Source organism: Haliotis rubra, unplaced genomic scaffold, assembly GCF_003918875.1.
Source record: "Haliotis rubra isolate DU_JTF1 unplaced genomic scaffold, ASM391887v1 Scf143, whole genome shotgun sequence".
Lineage (NCBI taxonomy): Eukaryota > Metazoa > Mollusca > Gastropoda > Lepetellida > Haliotidae > Haliotis > Haliotis rubra.
The window spans coordinates 1,351,776-1,369,395 of NW_025765370.1; the positions used below are offsets into that span (position 1 = coordinate 1,351,776).

Genomic DNA, 17,620 nt, shown 5'->3' on the forward strand with positions numbered 1-17,620 from the left:
CTAAAATCCCTCCAGGGGTCAAGGGTGAAGGGGAAGAGCACATGGTCCCATCTGTTGAACCGGTCGGGATGGGGACCAGTTGCACGACGAGGTTTCTTATTCTTAGCTGCACAACAAAGAAAAGCAATGGATACATTACAATTTTTTAAAATATCTTCTAGAATTGAACATTTGAGGGTAGCATGTAAATTATTAATAGGACTAAAGACTAAAAGTTGCATAAAAGATATAAAGAATTTTTTTCCACAATTTGCTTATATATGAAAATTCCACTGGAGACATCATCTTGTAATAAGTTCTGCTACCATTTACCAAATGGTACAAATGGTAGGAAAACAAGGAAATACCACTTCCTGATTTGACAAGTCTTGGTCTAGCCGACTCGAAATAATTTCAAACCCTGCCTAAGTGTGTGATATTTTCAGGAATCTAATCACTAACATGCAAAGCAAAAATAAATCTAATATTCACCTCTTCCACTTCCATGTTCCTTGCGTTTGCTTTTGTTTGAAGACACTGTCTTTTTTCTGTTTCCATTCCCGCACAAGTCTTCGTTCCTAGAGTTGATCAAAGTCGAACATGTAGTGTCATTCTCTCCGTTCAACTGCTTGGCGAAAGTCTTAAGTCGTGGTGACAGGCATTCTTCAGCTGTTTTATTTCTGGGGAAGGGGGCTAGCATATCAAAATCCGGAGAGCAAGGTTGAGGCAAGGACTCACATGAAGAGTCTTGTACATCCACTGGGTCAACATGTCCGAGAAAGGAGGTCAGCTTCTGGTCAAGAACAATACTGTGTGGTTGGGGAGCAAGCTGTTCAAAGTCATCATCTGCTTTTGAATTATGCTCAATGTCATGTTTGACTTTCGGTTTTTGAGTTCCGAGATAGCTGTTTAATTCCTCCAGCATCTCAGCAGCCTCGTTCCTCCTCCTTGCCACGTCTTCTGTGCGAGCTTTCTTAACATGAGTACCAGCAGCCTTTCCATCAGCTTTTAGAGAAACTGAATCACTGCCTGTGTGAGTTGTTAAACCACAAGCAATACTTTCACCAGTTGGCACGGTTTTCAAGACAGCTGGAACAGCAAGGTCAAGTCCAGTTTGGGATGTCCACATGTCTTGGAACAAAGCAAATGACCTCTTTCTTAAGGAAAGAGTATCAGGTGCAGACAACGTCCTTCCCAACACACGTCTCCCAGGACTATAACTGTTTCCTCTCAGTGGACCGTCCACTGTGGTGCTAATCTGAGATTGTCCATCAACATGACCTGGGGCTTCCTGCTCACTGTCACTCAAGTCCATTGGTGCCTCCTGCAGGTCATCAAGACCATGTGAGGACACCTTCATCTCACTGCTTCTTGCATTTACTTCACAGTCTGGTATTACAGCTTGATTCAATTCAGGAACAGGGATTTTCACTGCATCAAGCTGGTGAGGGTCTTGGTGAAGGCCAGTGTTGTAATGTGCCTTTGAAACAACGGGAGATGAAGCATTGTGTAGGCATTCAGCTGTTTGTGTTACAGGTAGAACTGTCAGATTTCTTTTGGCGAGTCGGGGATCACGTGGTTTATTCACTGAATGTGCAGCTGTCACATCCGAATTTGTATCCATACTTCTTGCAATATTGTTTCCCCTTGACATGGTATGGTCATCAGTGAAATTGATTTGCTGTACATCTATATCTTGTTTGGACTTAACAGAATCCGTCTCAAAGGACCATTCGAACTGATCAAAGAACCTATCAGCTGCAGGCTGAACTGACTTAGGCAGCTCATTCCAAGCCTGATGAGGAGCCGATGCCCAAGAATGACAGCCTAGTATCTGTATTCCAAGGTTACCAGCATCTTTCTGATGTCCTCCTTCGGGTGGAGGTGGCATCTGTTCTTCAGGACTGTGTTCCCCTGCATGTTTAAGGCCCTTCTCAGAAGCAGAAATATGGTCTGAAGTTTCATTGACTGGCAGTGGTCCTTCCACAGATACACTGGCAACAATGTTGTGAGCTGCTTGTCCAGGTGGCAGACAGGGGGATGCTTGTGTGTCACGACTTCCATGGCTGTTACCAGTCTGGAACAGGATGGAGACTCAGGGTCATACAACTGTTTGCATGTTGTGTAACATCAGCAATACTTAAACAACACGTGGGCAGTTTGTTTCTCCCAATCCTACCCATACCACTCATTTGATCTTTGTATCTTTCTTATCTCTGTATGCAATCTGTCATTACAGTGAGAAAACAAAATGCCTGCATAATCTAACTAAATTACTTCTCAAAAGCCAAGTGGAATCAGCTTTCGAGTGAGAAAATGTTCCAATCAACCAGCGGGGAAGTGTACAAAAGGCATGGAGAAGATTGTTTTGCTACGTACTGTTAGCATGCTCAACAATTCTCAATATGTTGCAGGGATTTCCTGAAATGTATTCACTTTCATTTTGGGCTAAACATAAAGGTTGGTAACATCACACTAGACTTCATGATTTGTATACTTATGAAAGACAACAATATGGTTTTAAAAAGGGACTATATTTATCTTCAATCCAAATCATTCACTGTAAAATTTCAAAATTGGGCTAAATTATTCTCCTCACAATGTTTAAAAATACGATTTGTTTAATATTCCTTATTATAAGGATTTAGCAATCATGGTGTGACAACGTCTGGTCACTAGGGGTGACTATTGAGGGGGGAAACAACAAGTGCGATAGCGATAGTCTATTGCAACATACTATTGTGACCAACTATTGCATTACTATTGCAATAGTTTTTTTCTCTGCTGGAATTGTCTCATTTGAAGTCATTTCCGAAATGAATGTATAGTTTATATGAAATAGAAACAAGCTGAAGTAGTTTCAGTCTCTTTTAACAACTGACAAGAAACCTGAAACCCAGTTCAAGATTGTTTAAGAGGTAACAGGGACGGAAAACTCTAAATCAAAGTGAACGAATCTGGTACTTCCTGTATTTTGCGCTGCTCATTTATCAACAGAAGTCAGTTACTAAGACTATCGATAGTCACACATACTATCGATGCATCGATAGTTTTTCGTTTCCACCATCGATTAATTGCTATCGGACTCAACAATTGCAATCCATCGATAGTTCGAAGCATTGCTACAGCCCTAATGGTAGAGGTTGTTGATTCTTTCAACAGTGTCCTCCTTGGGGTACTTATAAGCATTTTTATGTCCATTAAAAATTCCTACAACAGTTGTAACTGTATTTTCAACAAACTATTTACAAAAAAAACAAAAAACAAAAAAACCCTCGTTTCCATCTTGTTCGACCACCCCTGTAGGGCCCAGGAAGGCCCCACAGCCAAAACAGGGTAATTCTTACCTTGCTAATCACTTTCCATACTGATTGTGATCAGACAGAATGTGGGGAGGTGGGTGGTCGTACCCCAAGGAGGATTCGCTTCAAAGAATCAGCAACCTCTACAGGTTGGTTCCATTCTTTTTCATAAGAGAAGGATCGAGTGAGTTTTGTTTTACACTGCTTTTAGCACTATTCCAGCAATATTAAGATGGGGGAACACCAGAAATGGGCTTCACACATTGTACCCATGGGGGGGAATCGAGCCTCAACGGGGTCTTTGGCGTGACAAGCGAATGCTTTAATCACTATGCTACCCCACCGCCCCTTTTCATAAGAGATCGTCCTTAGGGTACTCATAAGCATAAGACAGACTCCCACAGATTAACGACTCTACCCATTGCGGAGAAGTCATGATATTCAGCTCTAGACCTTTCATGTCAAGAACATGGATACCACATACAACATGCAGTAACATCTGCAAATCTGCCTACTTCGAGATCAGAAATATCAGCCAAATAAGGCGTTATATTGACCCCTCAGTCGCTGAAGTCCTTGTCAATGCCATGGTAACATCTCGGCTTGACTACTGCAATAGCCTGTTGTACGGGATCCAACAAAACCAGCTTGACAAGTCACAGTGTGTCCAAAATGTGGCAGCCAGGATTTTGACACACATGTCAAAATGAACCCATAACACCGGTTCTAAAGAGGCTCCATTGGCTACCTAACAAGCAACGGATCAATTACAAGTAGTGTTTGAAATCGGAAACTAAATCCACCATTGATTATTGGAGGACCTGTGGTGAATGATTATCGATTATAGTTGAAATACAGTCGAGCACAGTTGTGTTGAACTCTGATAACTCGATATCTTGGTTGTCTCGATATAACATCTCGGTTCCAGCAAAATCCTTCATAATTTATCATTATTCAAGCTCTTTTAACTCGATACTGATGTCTTGATATTTCGGATATCTCGATATAATTTCATGGTCCCAACAAGCAAACTTACCCCTTTAACGGTTGTTTCGATATTTGCAAAGAAACTCGATATTCACCTACCTTTCGTGGGCAAGTATCCCTCTGAACTGAGGATGTTTCCACACGTTTCCACACGGTGCGGCATGAATCAAAGGGATGCGGTAGGTGTAAACTAATTAAGGCTAATTGAGTTGAAGGTGTCACTTGTTTGTTATTTAACTAGGATTAATTAAGAAGGAATTAATTAGGAAGTACTAACTGTTACGACTAAACACTACTGATAACAGATTATAGTTTCGAATCAAAACATTCGAGAAGCGTTTTGGTTTCTTTCATAGTGATATGTGATCATATGACCTGGTCGGATGTCTCGAAGTTCGCATAACGCGATATTTTTTCTTGGTCACATGAATATCGAGACAACGATGCTCGACTGCATATACATTTTTAATGCAATCACCAATTTTAAAGGAGTTTCACCAGGTTTTTCTAATTAATGTTTTTTTATAACTAATACTGTCATGCAATGAAATGCACGCAAGAAGGAGAGACACTGGAATTGTAATTAAACAATTAAAGTGGTTAAAAGTTTACAATGCTTACTGCCATCTTTTCATTACTTGATTATTTTATTCTATATTATTCAATATATATACCATCATTCATGAGTATCCTGAGTCTGGTTATACTCTACTCTATTACTCTTCACGTTGCCTCTAAAAGCTGTTCCTGCATACACAAACAAAGCTCGATTTGACACTGAGACAGTCTGACACAATCATCACAGCTTTTTATTTTTGAAGTTAAATATTGAAAAAAATGATAAAACTGAAAACAAACAGCAGTGTTCACTGGAGCCTTGAGGTGGTGAAGCAGTTTATTGTATGTCGTATTGCTAGTCGACTTGTTGAATATCAAGTTTTGGCACATCACTGTGATGGCAGGTAACAATATAACAGTTTAACAGTATTAACTCCATCCACAAGAATTTGGAACATTATTAAATCCAAATATTCATAATATAGAACTAGCTTTATAGAACAGATGAAAACTTCACATTTCAAACAGGTTAAGAGAACATCATTCTTGGTCAGCTTAAAGCTGTTTTTTTCAAGGCTTCAATGACCATGGCCAGTAAGTATCAACAATTTTGTTTGAAAAATCAGTGTATCTACCATTGCTGGATTCATTTAATGGTTAGTTTACTTCATTCAAGTGTGTCATACTAAAACAACAAAATTCTGATTAATAGAAAATATGTTTTCAAGTTTAACAATCAATAAGTATTTTTAGTCCTTCTTTCGATGGTTTTTCGATCATCGGGAACACCACTAATTACAAGCTGCTGACCTTTGTCTTCAAGTCACTGCAACAAACGCCTCAAGTTTATCTACAAACTCTAATTGCTTTGCACGTCCCCAAAAGATGTCTCCGTTCAGCACATCTCATCTCAATGTTCCAAAAACAAACCCATGAAGATCCGGGTTAGAATTGATCTTCAGTAACCCATGCTTGTCGTAAGAGGCGACTAATGGGATCAGGTGGTCAGGCTCGCTGACTTGGTTGACACATGTCATCGTATCCCAATTATGTAGATCGATGCTCATGGTGTTGATCACTGGACTGTCTGGTCCATACTCGAATATTTACAGACTGTGCCATATAGCTGGAATATTGCTGAGTGTGGCGTAAAACTAAACTCACTCACTCCAAAAAACAACAATTACATTTTGTGATAAATAAGAGCTTTCGAGAAAGCAGGGTCAGTTCTTTGGAACTCTCTCCCTCTGGACATTAGGAACTGTACCACACCGCAAAACTCAAAACGCATCTCTTGGCAAAAGCCTACCAGTGATCAGCGCTCTTGAGCAATCTTTCTTGGAAAGGGCGCTAAACAAATGACTAGTTTTTTTTGTTTTTTTATTATTAGAACTGACTGACCAAACTGGGCAGGAGAAAATGACCTTCCCCGAACGTGGACAGGACCCAGGGCTTCGATGTGGCTTTCTCCCATATCATGAGGAAAAGGGAGAGCCGACCGACGACAGGGATATGAGGCTTGAGGCAGTGAACCCCTGCATCCAGCAACATTTGTTTGCCAGTGCTGGGGACACCTAAGGGATTTTGTTCAATGGGAAGCCGGGGCCAACTTCCCTTTCCCTCGAAAAGGCTGTTGAGACCAAACTGCCTTGCCCCTGCCTCTCTTGCTCTTCTTAATCTGTAGTGGAGCAGTCCACCTAACAGATTCCCTCCCCGGCGCCGCGGGTAAGAATCAGCAAGTACCGAGGGCCGTTGGAGAGCAGTGGGGTGTTGTATGGAATCCTTAAAAGTGCTAACTGCCTCCGCTGTCCTCCAATACCACTCTCGGGGCCCCAGGGAAGAGGGTAGAACCCATCTTATATGGCCAAGAGATCTCTGGTCTCTGAACCCGCAGCTGAAGAGTGTGATGTCAGAGACAAAGGTTTGAGAAGAGCCGAGATGCTCAGATCGACCTGTCTGCGGCTCAGGCCCAAACTGTGGTTCCGAGACACATGAGAAGAGCCTGACAAATCAGGGTTCCCAGAGTATATGGGTAGACCTTGGCGTGTCGAGGAGGCTGGTAGCCTCCTACCAGCCTCTTGGATCTGCTCCGCACCAGGGCCAAAATCCGGGGTGGTGCAAGTCCCCTGGTTCAAACCATCCCCGAGGCCGAAACCTGGGTCTGACTGTCCCCCGGAGGTCGAAGCTGTGGTCAGTACCTCCCCCTTACAGATGCGCCAGCTCAGGCTCTATCCATATACTTTGTCCTAAACTCCTCTCGGAGCCCGGAGAAAGCGTCTGAGATAAGCTTACGAAACCAAGTCATGTGTTGCTGCAATAAAGACACTATATCATCAATGGTTAATGGTGCAGCAACTGGTGGTGATTGTGGGGGAGGTGTAGAAGGGGGAAAAAGTGTGGATTCCTTGGAAACCCTGGCCTGTTTACCACCTGCCTCCTTAGAGACAGACTCAACGGTAGAAGCCGCCTTCTTCCGCAATTTATTAGCCTTTTCAGACGGGGGATCCTGACCCCAAATATTGCCCCCTGCTCGAAGCAGATTTGTACAAAGCATCAGATCTGCGTGTTGGGCTTTTCTGGCTTTATGGGTAGAGCCTTGGCAGATCCCATATCCTTGATTATCAAGTGCCTCCTCAGCAAGGCATCGGAGGCACAACTCATGGGGATCTTGAGGGGGAAGGTGGGTCTTACACGTACTGCAGCTTCTGAAAGACTGCAAAGTGAACCAACCCTGGTAACTAGTGTGTACAGGTATAGAATGTATACATGTATAACATAGCACAAACATTACGTAATAATATATTAACACAAGTGTGTTAATTATTAATTGAATGTGAAGCAAACATAACACCACAACATTTACAAACATCTAAATGAACGTAGCATGCTGCCCGTTGTATAGTCCTCCTTGACAAACACTTAGTTTGAAGTGGAGAATTTGGCAAAGATATAATTGTTTACATAGCCAAACGTGCGATATTCAACTCGTCGTATCGCTAAAGCAATCGTACAGAAGAAAAGTCACTCAAGCATGACCTTGTCAACTGCAAAAAGCACAAGCTAGACGGAATGACATGTCATAATTAATATATATACCATTATATATATATATATCATAGATATAACAAATGAAATGCGATGTAAAGTAACACATGTGACAACAATCCCCAATCTAAAGTGTAGAAGCCCCAAGGAGGATCTCGTATGAAAAAGAATGAAGGATACGGTAGCCAGTAAGAGACAAGCAATATTTCAGTGAGAACTGTTTTCCAGCTTGACATTGGTGGATCTTTCATTAGTAACCTTGACCTTCACTCACTGCAGGTGCCATCATAAGAGCAGGACACACCAACTATGTGGTAACTACAGTGCAAGTTTACAGTCAGTTGGTCACACAGATTAGAATGCATTTCTTGTTTATATAGAGAAGTAATTTGGAATCCAGAGGGTTAAAGCGGGCCTACCTCCTGTGAATCGTAAGAGTGTTTCTCCATGTCAAAGGTTGCCGATATTTCCTGCTGTGAATCCTCTCCACCTCCTCCTCCCATGAAGAACTCATCCAACATGTCAGCCTGCTGTGCCCTTGTCTCAAACTCAGGAATGTTGTCAGATGTCAACTTCATTTCTTCTTCAACTGGTCTGTTTGGCCTAAAACTATGTAGCAGAAACAACCAACATATATTAAGACTATACTTTGGAATGGTAACTATCTTGCATGAGTAAAAACCTTTATGCACGATCTGCCATGGCTTGTTACACTATAGTCATTTTTGAATATCGATAAACACAAATTGTGCCGCGTGAAAACAGCCTCAGGGACAGAGACTTAGGTGGAAACTGTTCACACTCATAGCATAACAAATACATCATCACATCCCCCACCCCTTCCAAAAACAGAAAGCTTTCATGTATGACGATATGCCCTTCATCTTCATAAGTTGAAGATAAATGTTAACTATTTACCTTAATTGCATAAATAACAAGAAGACAAAGTCATCAATATCCCCCGCAACGGCAAAATACTCTTTATGAATATGTCTGCTAGTTATGATTATGTCAAATGTTTTGGAGTTTATACAGCAAAGTGGAAGGAGAGTATTGAAATGTTTTTAAGATCTGCTCCAGAAAGGAGCACTACCACCAAATTCAGTTGAAGTCTAACTTGTTGCCATGGAAATGCAACGGGATGACATCCTCATAGTCACAGCCTAAGACATGTTTCCATGGAAACAGCAAAACATAAAATTCACATCTGGGTCTAACCGCCAAGAGGCACATCTAGGGATCATGGTTGACATGTGTACCAAGTTTGGTTAAGCTATCACGAATAGTTTAGGAGATATGCTTCGGACAAAGTGTGACGGAACTCCTTTCAATATCCCCTGCAACTTTGTTGTTGAGGGGGATAACAAAGGAATCTAGTCAGAACTATCACCCATGTTAATATGTCTGCAACATCAGGTTCAATGTTTCTTGTTCAACATCTCATCTAGCTACTAGAGAAGACCCTGTAAATAGTATTGTATGGACCAGAAAATCCAGTGACTGATTCTATGAGTAATCGATGATGACCTGATCCAAGCTGGTCCTTCTTATGACAAGCAAAGGTAACCAGGAACTGACTCCAATCAAGAATCCTCACAGGGTGAGTGTTCAATGCACTTTTATCTATATTCATCTTCATTTTGATTAGTTTCTCACCTATCTTGTTTGTCGGGTGAAGATGGCACAGGATTCCTGAAGAATGTGTAGTTTGAGAAGCGAGGCTGCTGTCTCAAGTTGTGATGCATGCCAAAGCTCCAAGATTCTTTCAGACGCTTCCATTTCAGGCCAGATGAAGTCAGGTCGGAAAGCAGCTCATCGATGTTGCTTAAAACGAAACACATCATTACCTGGACAGTACACTATGTTCCGGAGAATCAGGCTTTGGGAAAAGCAGTTATAAGAACTTCCACAGTGCAATACTACAATCTGTTTGATTGGCGTTTTAAAAGTGAGTGAATAATAGTGAGTGAATGAGTGAGTTTTGGTTTTACGCCGCTTTTAGCAATATTTCAGCAATATCACGGCAGGGGACACCAGAAATGGGCTTCACAGAGTGAATAAGAAAGGTAAGATACTTTATGGATGACCATTTTATTATGATGTGACACGTCGGTATAGGTTCTTGATAACGATATAGTGAGTGAGTATGGTTTTATGACTCTTATAGCAATATTCCAGCAATATCACAGCGGGGTACACCAGAAATGGGTTTCACACATTGTACCTATGTGGGGAATCGAACCCAGATCATCGGCGCGAAGAGTGGTTAACCATTATCCTACCCCACCACCCCTGACAACAGAATAAGAGCCTATACTGAAACATTGCATCAAAATATACTCAGCAGCAAAAAAAACCTGTCAGTACGAATTCAAAATCAGATAGGCACTGTAATCAAATCATTACAGAAATGGACATAATAAGCGGATGAGAAACATTTTTTGTATACAATATCCTGACACATCAATAAATAACTCAGCACAATTCCAAGGCATTTTGTGAACGTTTGCACTCCATTGACTTCAGTTTCTAGTGTGACGACCACAAGTGGCAATAACTGCAGCTCAGCGTCTATGCATGGAGTGCACCAATCGATTGATGAAGGCCATTGGCACCTGGAACCACACTCTGAGAAAGGCCTGGCGCAATAAATCGGCTGTGTTCAGCCTTGGTATGACATTATTCAGTCTCCTCTGAATTTCATCCCAAAGATGTTCAATTGGATTTAAATCAGGACTAAGGGCTGGCCACTGCATAATGTTGACACCATTCTGCTGTAGGAAGTCCCGTGTAGCTCTGGCAGTATGGGCCCGTGCGTTACCATGCTGGAAAATGTTGTTCCAGTGACGTACAAAATGTGGTATGACATGGGGTCTGAGAGCTTGGTCGATGTAGTGCACCGCTGTGATGCCGCCTCCTCTCCCTGGACCAAAGTTCTGGAACACCACAGGACCCACTCTCTGGTTCAGGCCTATTCCACCCCATACCATGATGCTTTCACTTCCCCATGAGTCTCTTTCCATAACACATTGGCCTGAGTAACTCTGGCCACGTCGTTGCAATATTCTTGTTCTGCCATCTGCAGCTGATACGCAGTACCGACTCTCATCTGTGAACAGAACAGTTCTCCATTGCCTGTATCTCCAGTTTTGGTGTTGTAGGGCAAACTGTAGACGTTCACGCCGATGACGAGCGGTGAGGATAGGTCACGGTAAGGTCTATGGCAATGGAGGTTCCCGCTGTTAAGACGTCCGCGTACTGTATCAGTACTGATTGGTCTTCCGTGTGTTCCCACTGTCTGGTGTGCTGTTTCGGGATGCCTGCATGAAGAGATTCTGTACATGCACAACATGGCGGTCTTGTCTTGTGGTACCATTGGTCTGCTAGTACGGGGACAATCATTTGTGGTGTTGGTGGCCCAGAAACGTTGCTTCAGCCTGTAGATGGTCTGAACGTTGACCTGGAAGTGATTGGCAACAGCTTGTGCAGTGTGGCCAGCTTCAAGTCTTCCTAGCGCCTGGTTCCTCTCCACTGTCGTGAGTCGCGGCATCCTGCTGACGTTGTAATGTGAATGTTTCAACCAGGTTTGGGGGTGCATTTTATAGGGCTGGTCCTTGTGAACAGCATGTGCAGCATGAGTTGCACGAAAAACATGGAGAACACCGTACCATCTCTAAGATAAGGTTGCATCTTTAAGACCATTTCTTGGGTTCCATTCTGAGTTTGGGAAGGAATGTCTTTGCTGAGGTCAAGTCGGAGATCTTGTCAAAAATATACAATCAAAACATTAAATGAGTTTACAGTTATCCGTTTCTGAGAAGGAAAATTCCAAACTGACGTTTCTTTTGCTGCTTAGTATACTATAAAGAAGTTGTCATCCATCAAGTATCTTACCCTTCTTATAAAATACTACAAGTTGAAGCAGTATCCACTGGGGCATGTGTGTTCTGCATTAGTGTCTCTAACACAACTCTCTGAATTTAAGTTGTGAACATATTTCAATGAGCCATAATAAAAAAAATAAAAAAAATTGAGTAAGGAATATATTCTTCTGCTCACAATATTTCTTCCTCACCTGAGATACAGAGTATTTTACCAAGATCACATGAACCTGATCAACATTCTGACTGGGAGGTAAGATAACTTTTCTTGTACCAGTTATAGTGAAGGGTATAATCTCTTAAATCCTCATTAAATTTTACTATTTACTTGAACTCAAGTTATTCAATTTCGGATACGGATTCATGCTAATGACATTGCAGGTTGTTTAACATTTGCATCAACTGAAGATTCTGAACTCCTGGACTCTAGGACACAATACTGAGCCTGCTAACATACTTGATTTGAATGTTGAAGGAAGCCATTGGTTTCCTCTTTCCCGCCATTTTGTAGGGGTGGAACTGTCGACTGTGCCTGTCCTCTGTGATCTGAGCCATGCTGAGGTTCCTCACTGGGTGTCGACCAGGGGGCTGAAATGGCAGGGACAAAGTTAATGTGAAAACAAGCTGACAACCCACCGGTGGTCTAGAGGTTGTCAGACTAAACGTTACTTAGTTTAACAACACACTCAGCAATATTCTTAAATTCATATGCTCACCTTTCAGTACAGTGAGTGCGTAACTATAGTTTGATGCCGCTTTTAGCAATATTCCAGCAATATCACGGCAGGGGACAACAGAAATGGACTAAACACATTGTATCCATATAGGGAATCAAACAAGGGTCTTCGGTGCGACACTTTAACCACCAACCGCCCCCTCAGCATCCACATGGGACAAGTTTTAGCAGTTGAGTATTTCCAGTTATTACAGTCATCAATAAAGTTGTTGCAGTACAATAACCATACTACTATGACCGATTGTATAATCAAAACCAGTTTGGATGTACACATGTAAACCCAAATAGACTAGGACAGCTATACTCTCCACATGATACACTGCCAGTCAAACCATATCTTTACATGGAGACAAAAAACAAGCAAACCCAATTTAAGTATTTGAAAATGCACACTGCTTGAAAATGTGTTATCAGGACAGGACATGACATGTCACCAGAATAATACGAATCTGGTTCAGTTGAACACTGCACCCTATTTCACAATGCTACAGTAAAGTTACGACTGTTGTAACTCCTATTCTCATAAAACAGACGGCTTGCGACAGAACCAGAGGTACAATCACTTTATGAAATGAGGCCCAGATTAGCTGATGGTGGGGGGCCGGGGACACCAGAAATGGGCTTCACACCTTGTACCCATGTGGGAAATCGAACTCAGGTCTTCGGCATGACAAGAGAACACTTTAACCACAAGGATACCCCACCGCCAAAATTCGGGAGTAGGAAGATTTCTCAGAAGCTGCTATCAAAATTACAAAATGTCCAAAATACAGCCTCCCGAATCATAAGCAGAACTTCAAAGCGCTCCCACATAAGACCTGTCATGAAAAACCTCCACTGGCTGCCTGTTAAATCAAGAATTGACTTTAAAATATTGTGTTTTGTGTACAAATGCCTTAATGGCAAAGGCCCAGAATACTTGAAAGAACTTCTTACCCCATACACTCCAGAAAGACAGCTCCGTTCTCAGAATCTGAACCTACTCTCTGTGCCTCGTTTCAAACTGCAAACTTTTGGAAGGAAATCCTTTGCCTGTTCTGCCCCTCTACTCTGGAACTCTCTCCCTATCACCATTAAATCAGCAGTTGACTTTAATTCCTTCAAACGACTTCTCAAGACTCATCTGTTTTCACTGCATTATGACTAGCTACTAGTCCCTCATTGTATATATGTATACTAGCTACTAGTCCCTCATTGTATATATGTATACTAGCTACTAGTCTCTCATTGTATATATGTATACTAGCTACTAGTCCCTCATTGTATATATGTATACTATCCACCCACTTTGTTAGCGCTTTGAGCATGGGCCTTGTGCATGGGAAAGGCGCATTATAAGTTCACATTTATTATTATTATGTACAATATATTCACATCACATCACAAAACTTACTCCATCCATGGTATTCTGACTGTTCCTGTCTCCACTGACAGTTGAAGTGTTGCTAGGCTTGTCATCTGTCTTCTCTTTGTCACCATTGCTGCTATTGGTTCTGGAATGATTAACTCTGGCTCGGTTTCCTAATCTTGGATCTCCATTGGGTCTCCTATCAAAGGTGCTTTGTGTTGCTGTAAGGCCATCACCTCTCATATCGTTGTTGAACCCATTGCCATTAGGCCTGTCACTGTTCGACACAGCAGTGACAATTGAACGGAGGTTTCTGGAAATTGGTTGAGAATCTTCTTCAGAGCAGTGCATGCTGTGTCCTTCCAATTCTTGTTCTGTTTTTGCATCAGGTTTTTGTGTCTGCTTTTGCTCGTATACTGATTTGCCAGATATTTCATTCTGTTTCTCTAGCAGAGCCAGAGGCGAATGTGTTTTATCTTCCAAAGATTTCTGAAGATTCTTTACGGCCGGATTGGGCAATGTTGAACTGCTGTGACAAGAATCTGTGTCCAACAGCTTGAAGGATGGGGATACTTCAACATTTGTAATTAGTTTCAGTGGCTGCAGCTTAGATAGCTCCACCATTTCACTGCTGTACAAACCAGGTATCTGGGGAAGGCATGACTGCTTCAGTTTTTCAGCATACTTTTTCTCAAACATAAGTTGTGATTTTGACTTCGGCTTGCCATCACCAAATCTTGTGGAATAACCACTGCTGGGTTTGCTGACATTAGATACCTTGTCAGCAATGTCTGATATTCGACATAAGCTCTTATCAGTAAGCCTGTCATGCACATTTCTACTGTGTTTATCACTATTACCTGCCTGAATACAGCTGCTTTTTTCAGTTTTTTCTCCTGAACTGCGCCTAGTTTTTGCTGACGTCTTCTCTTTGGAACCATTTTTTAATTGGTGTCTGTCCTGGTCACCCTTCTTTGACACTTTATTGGCCATCTTTGAAACGTGCTTCAGTTGTTTATCTAAGCTAATGTCCCTAGTCTTGGAATCAGATTTGGAACTTGATCTAGAACTACCTGATGATCTGCTGGAATGTCTTGATCTTCCAGACTCACTTCTTTCACTAGCACCTCTGTAGTTGTGAGTTGTTTCTTTTCTTGATTCCTTATACCGTTCACTAGCGTTACTATTGTTACGACCAGTCTCTTTTCCTGATTCCTTACATCCTTCATTAGTGTTACTATGGTTACGACCAGTCTCTTTTCCTGATTCCCTACATCTTTCACTAGTGTTACTATGGTTACAACCAGTCTCTTTTCCTGATTCCTTACATCCTTCATTAGTGTTACTATGGTTACGACCAGTCTCTTTTCCTGATTCCCTACATCTTTCACTAGTGTTACTATGGTTACGACCAGTCTCTTTTCCTGATTCCTTACATCTTTCACTAGTGTTACTATGGTTACGACCAGTCTCTTTTCCTGATTCCTTACATCTTTCACTAGTGTTACTATGGTTACGGCCAGTCTCTTTTCCTGATTCCTGACATCTTTCACTAGTGTTGTATTTGTGTGATGTTTCTTTTCTTCTACCTTTAACTGTTGAACTAGTTCTTCTGTTACAACTTTTGGCCTCCCTTGAATCTTTGTCCGTATCTTTAGAATGACCTTTTGACTTCTTGCTCTCTGCATTTCCTCCCTTACTTGAGTCACCACTCTTAACCCGGGATCTGTGCTGCCTGCTTTTCTCCTCTGAGCTTTCTTTGGATGTAGTCTGAGATTCAGGTTTTTCTTCATCTGTTTTTTCCAAACTTTCAGAAAAATCATTTATCACTTTTTCAGAATTACCTCTTCTGAAACCTTCTGAATTGTCTTTGGTTGGTTTGATGCCTACGCTACCACATGAATTTCTAGAACCTGATGGTGACCTTGACCGACAAATAGACTGCTGCGTTTTATCTGTTACAGGGGACTCCTCAAGAACATCGGTTACAATCCACTCTTCCTCTTGTACTTCAGCTTCAGCAACTTTATCGGCTATAGTCTGTTCATCACTGACAACAACATTACGACTATCTCTGATGTTAGCTTCTGGGTGTGATTTGTGTTGAGAACTGTCCAGCAAATCCTGACTGCTGCTGTCCTCCCCCAACTTGTCGCTGGAGTCGGCAGACCTCACATAACGAATGTCCTCTTCCTCTTCTTCTTGGTGCAAGACAGCCATGATGCTTTCTGACAAACGTGAGGTGGGAACCTCTTGAGTCAGACTGAAATACGGAATAATATAAAATTATAACTAAGGATTTTAGCACTGATTCATTACATGTTAAGGCCATGAAGAGTCAAACATCAATTGTTTTTTTTTCATAATACAAAAAGTGAGCGAGTTAGTTTTACGTTGCTTTCAGCAGTATTCCAGCAATATCACGGCTGGCGAAACCAGTAATGGGCTTCACACTATGTACCCATGTGGGGAATCGAACCCGGGGCTTCCTCGCATGACGAGCGAACGCTTTAACCACTAGGCTACCCCATTGCCCCCATAATAGTTAATGGCATGACGGACTAATTGCTGTGATATGAAAGAAAAATGTGGTCCTAAACTTCTTTGTAAGCGGCATGGCTTGTAACATTGGGGACTGCAGACATAAGCAACAAAAACAGTTCAGGGGAACAATGGATTAAACATGAGTAAAATAAGGTACATGAAACGGAGAAAAGGTTACTTTTCTCAGAAATGTGAGCTTCTTTTTCTCAGGCAACAAGTTTATTGTTTCAAGAATTCAAACCATATGATAAAATGTAAAAACTTGAAGTATATTCCTGTAAAGGTGGTCGCGAGAACAGTATAACATCGGTTTTGAGATCTCTCTGGCCTGAAGACCTCACCATGGACATACCACAGAGGATGTGTAGGGACAACGTAGTGCACTGTGACTTGAGTATTTTATGTCAGGGTAACCCTTCCACATATACTTATATATAACACACAGCAGGGCCATCTTAACAGAACAACAGAATCATAGACCCCTAGGCAAAGCCGTGCATTAAGGCCCTATTTTTGTGGGGCACATAGGGAATAGTCCAGTATGTCCATCCTTAAGATGGCCCTGACATACAGTGTAGGCCCCGACATCATACAGTGTAGGCCCCGACATCATACAGTGTAGGCCCCGACATACAGCGTAGGCCCTGACATACAGTGTAGGCCCCGACAAACAGCGTAGGCCCTGACATACAGTGTAGGCCCTCCACTTACCCGTGCAACATGTACTGTATAGCTTCCAGCTTGCCAGGCTTAGGGATCTGGGTAGCGTGCTCGTACGTGTTGACGATCTTCACTTCCGTCACATCAGCTGTCACTTCGAACATGTCGAGGAGGAGAGAACAGGGTTGCAGCTGACAGGTTCTGATTAGCTAGGTCGTTGTTCCTCCTGGACAGAGTCAAGAATCCAGGAGAGGAGGGCACCACAGGTGTCTCGGAAGTTTTGGACGTGGGTGTTTGTTGTGATTCTGGGTTTGATGGGGCCGGTGTATCAGTGACAGGGGAGGTAAAACAAGGCAAAGAGTTTTTGGGTACAGGTGAAGATGTAGATGAAGGTGTATCTGGAGATCCTCCAGTATCAGACCCAGAACTGTTGGGCTTACTGTGGATAGTCGGCAGGTGCTTGCTGTCAGTCTCTCTAATGAAGGTTGGCAGGACTGAAAAATAAAAGTTCTAGGTATGAAGGCCAACAATATTTGTGATCCAACTTGAAACAGGGTGTAAGAACATAGGTGTTACAGAC

The 17,620-nt window shown here is 42.1% G+C and overlaps 1 protein-coding gene across 1 annotated transcript in view; it reads right to left on the reverse strand.

Moving 5' to 3' along the window:
* The window catches only part of LOC124269261, an 18,179-nt gene extending 879 nt beyond the window's left edge, over window positions 1-17,300 (reverse strand). Inside the window, exons 1-7 of the mRNA XM_046704271.1 lie at window positions 17,092-17,300; window positions 13,882-16,099; window positions 12,210-12,340; window positions 9,528-9,695; window positions 8,291-8,480; window positions 472-2,056; window positions 2-106 (exon numbers count right to left, since the gene is read on the reverse strand). Coding sequence (XP_046560227.1) covers window positions 2-106; window positions 472-2,056; window positions 8,291-8,480; window positions 9,528-9,695; window positions 12,210-12,340; window positions 13,882-16,099; window positions 17,092-17,204 — 4,510 coding nt within the window. The 5' untranslated portion in view covers window positions 17,205-17,300. The remainder of the gene's footprint in view (window position 1; window positions 107-471; window positions 2,057-8,290; window positions 8,481-9,527; window positions 9,696-12,209; window positions 12,341-13,881; window positions 16,100-17,091) is intronic.
* Between the last annotated feature and the right edge of the window lie 320 nt (window positions 17,301-17,620).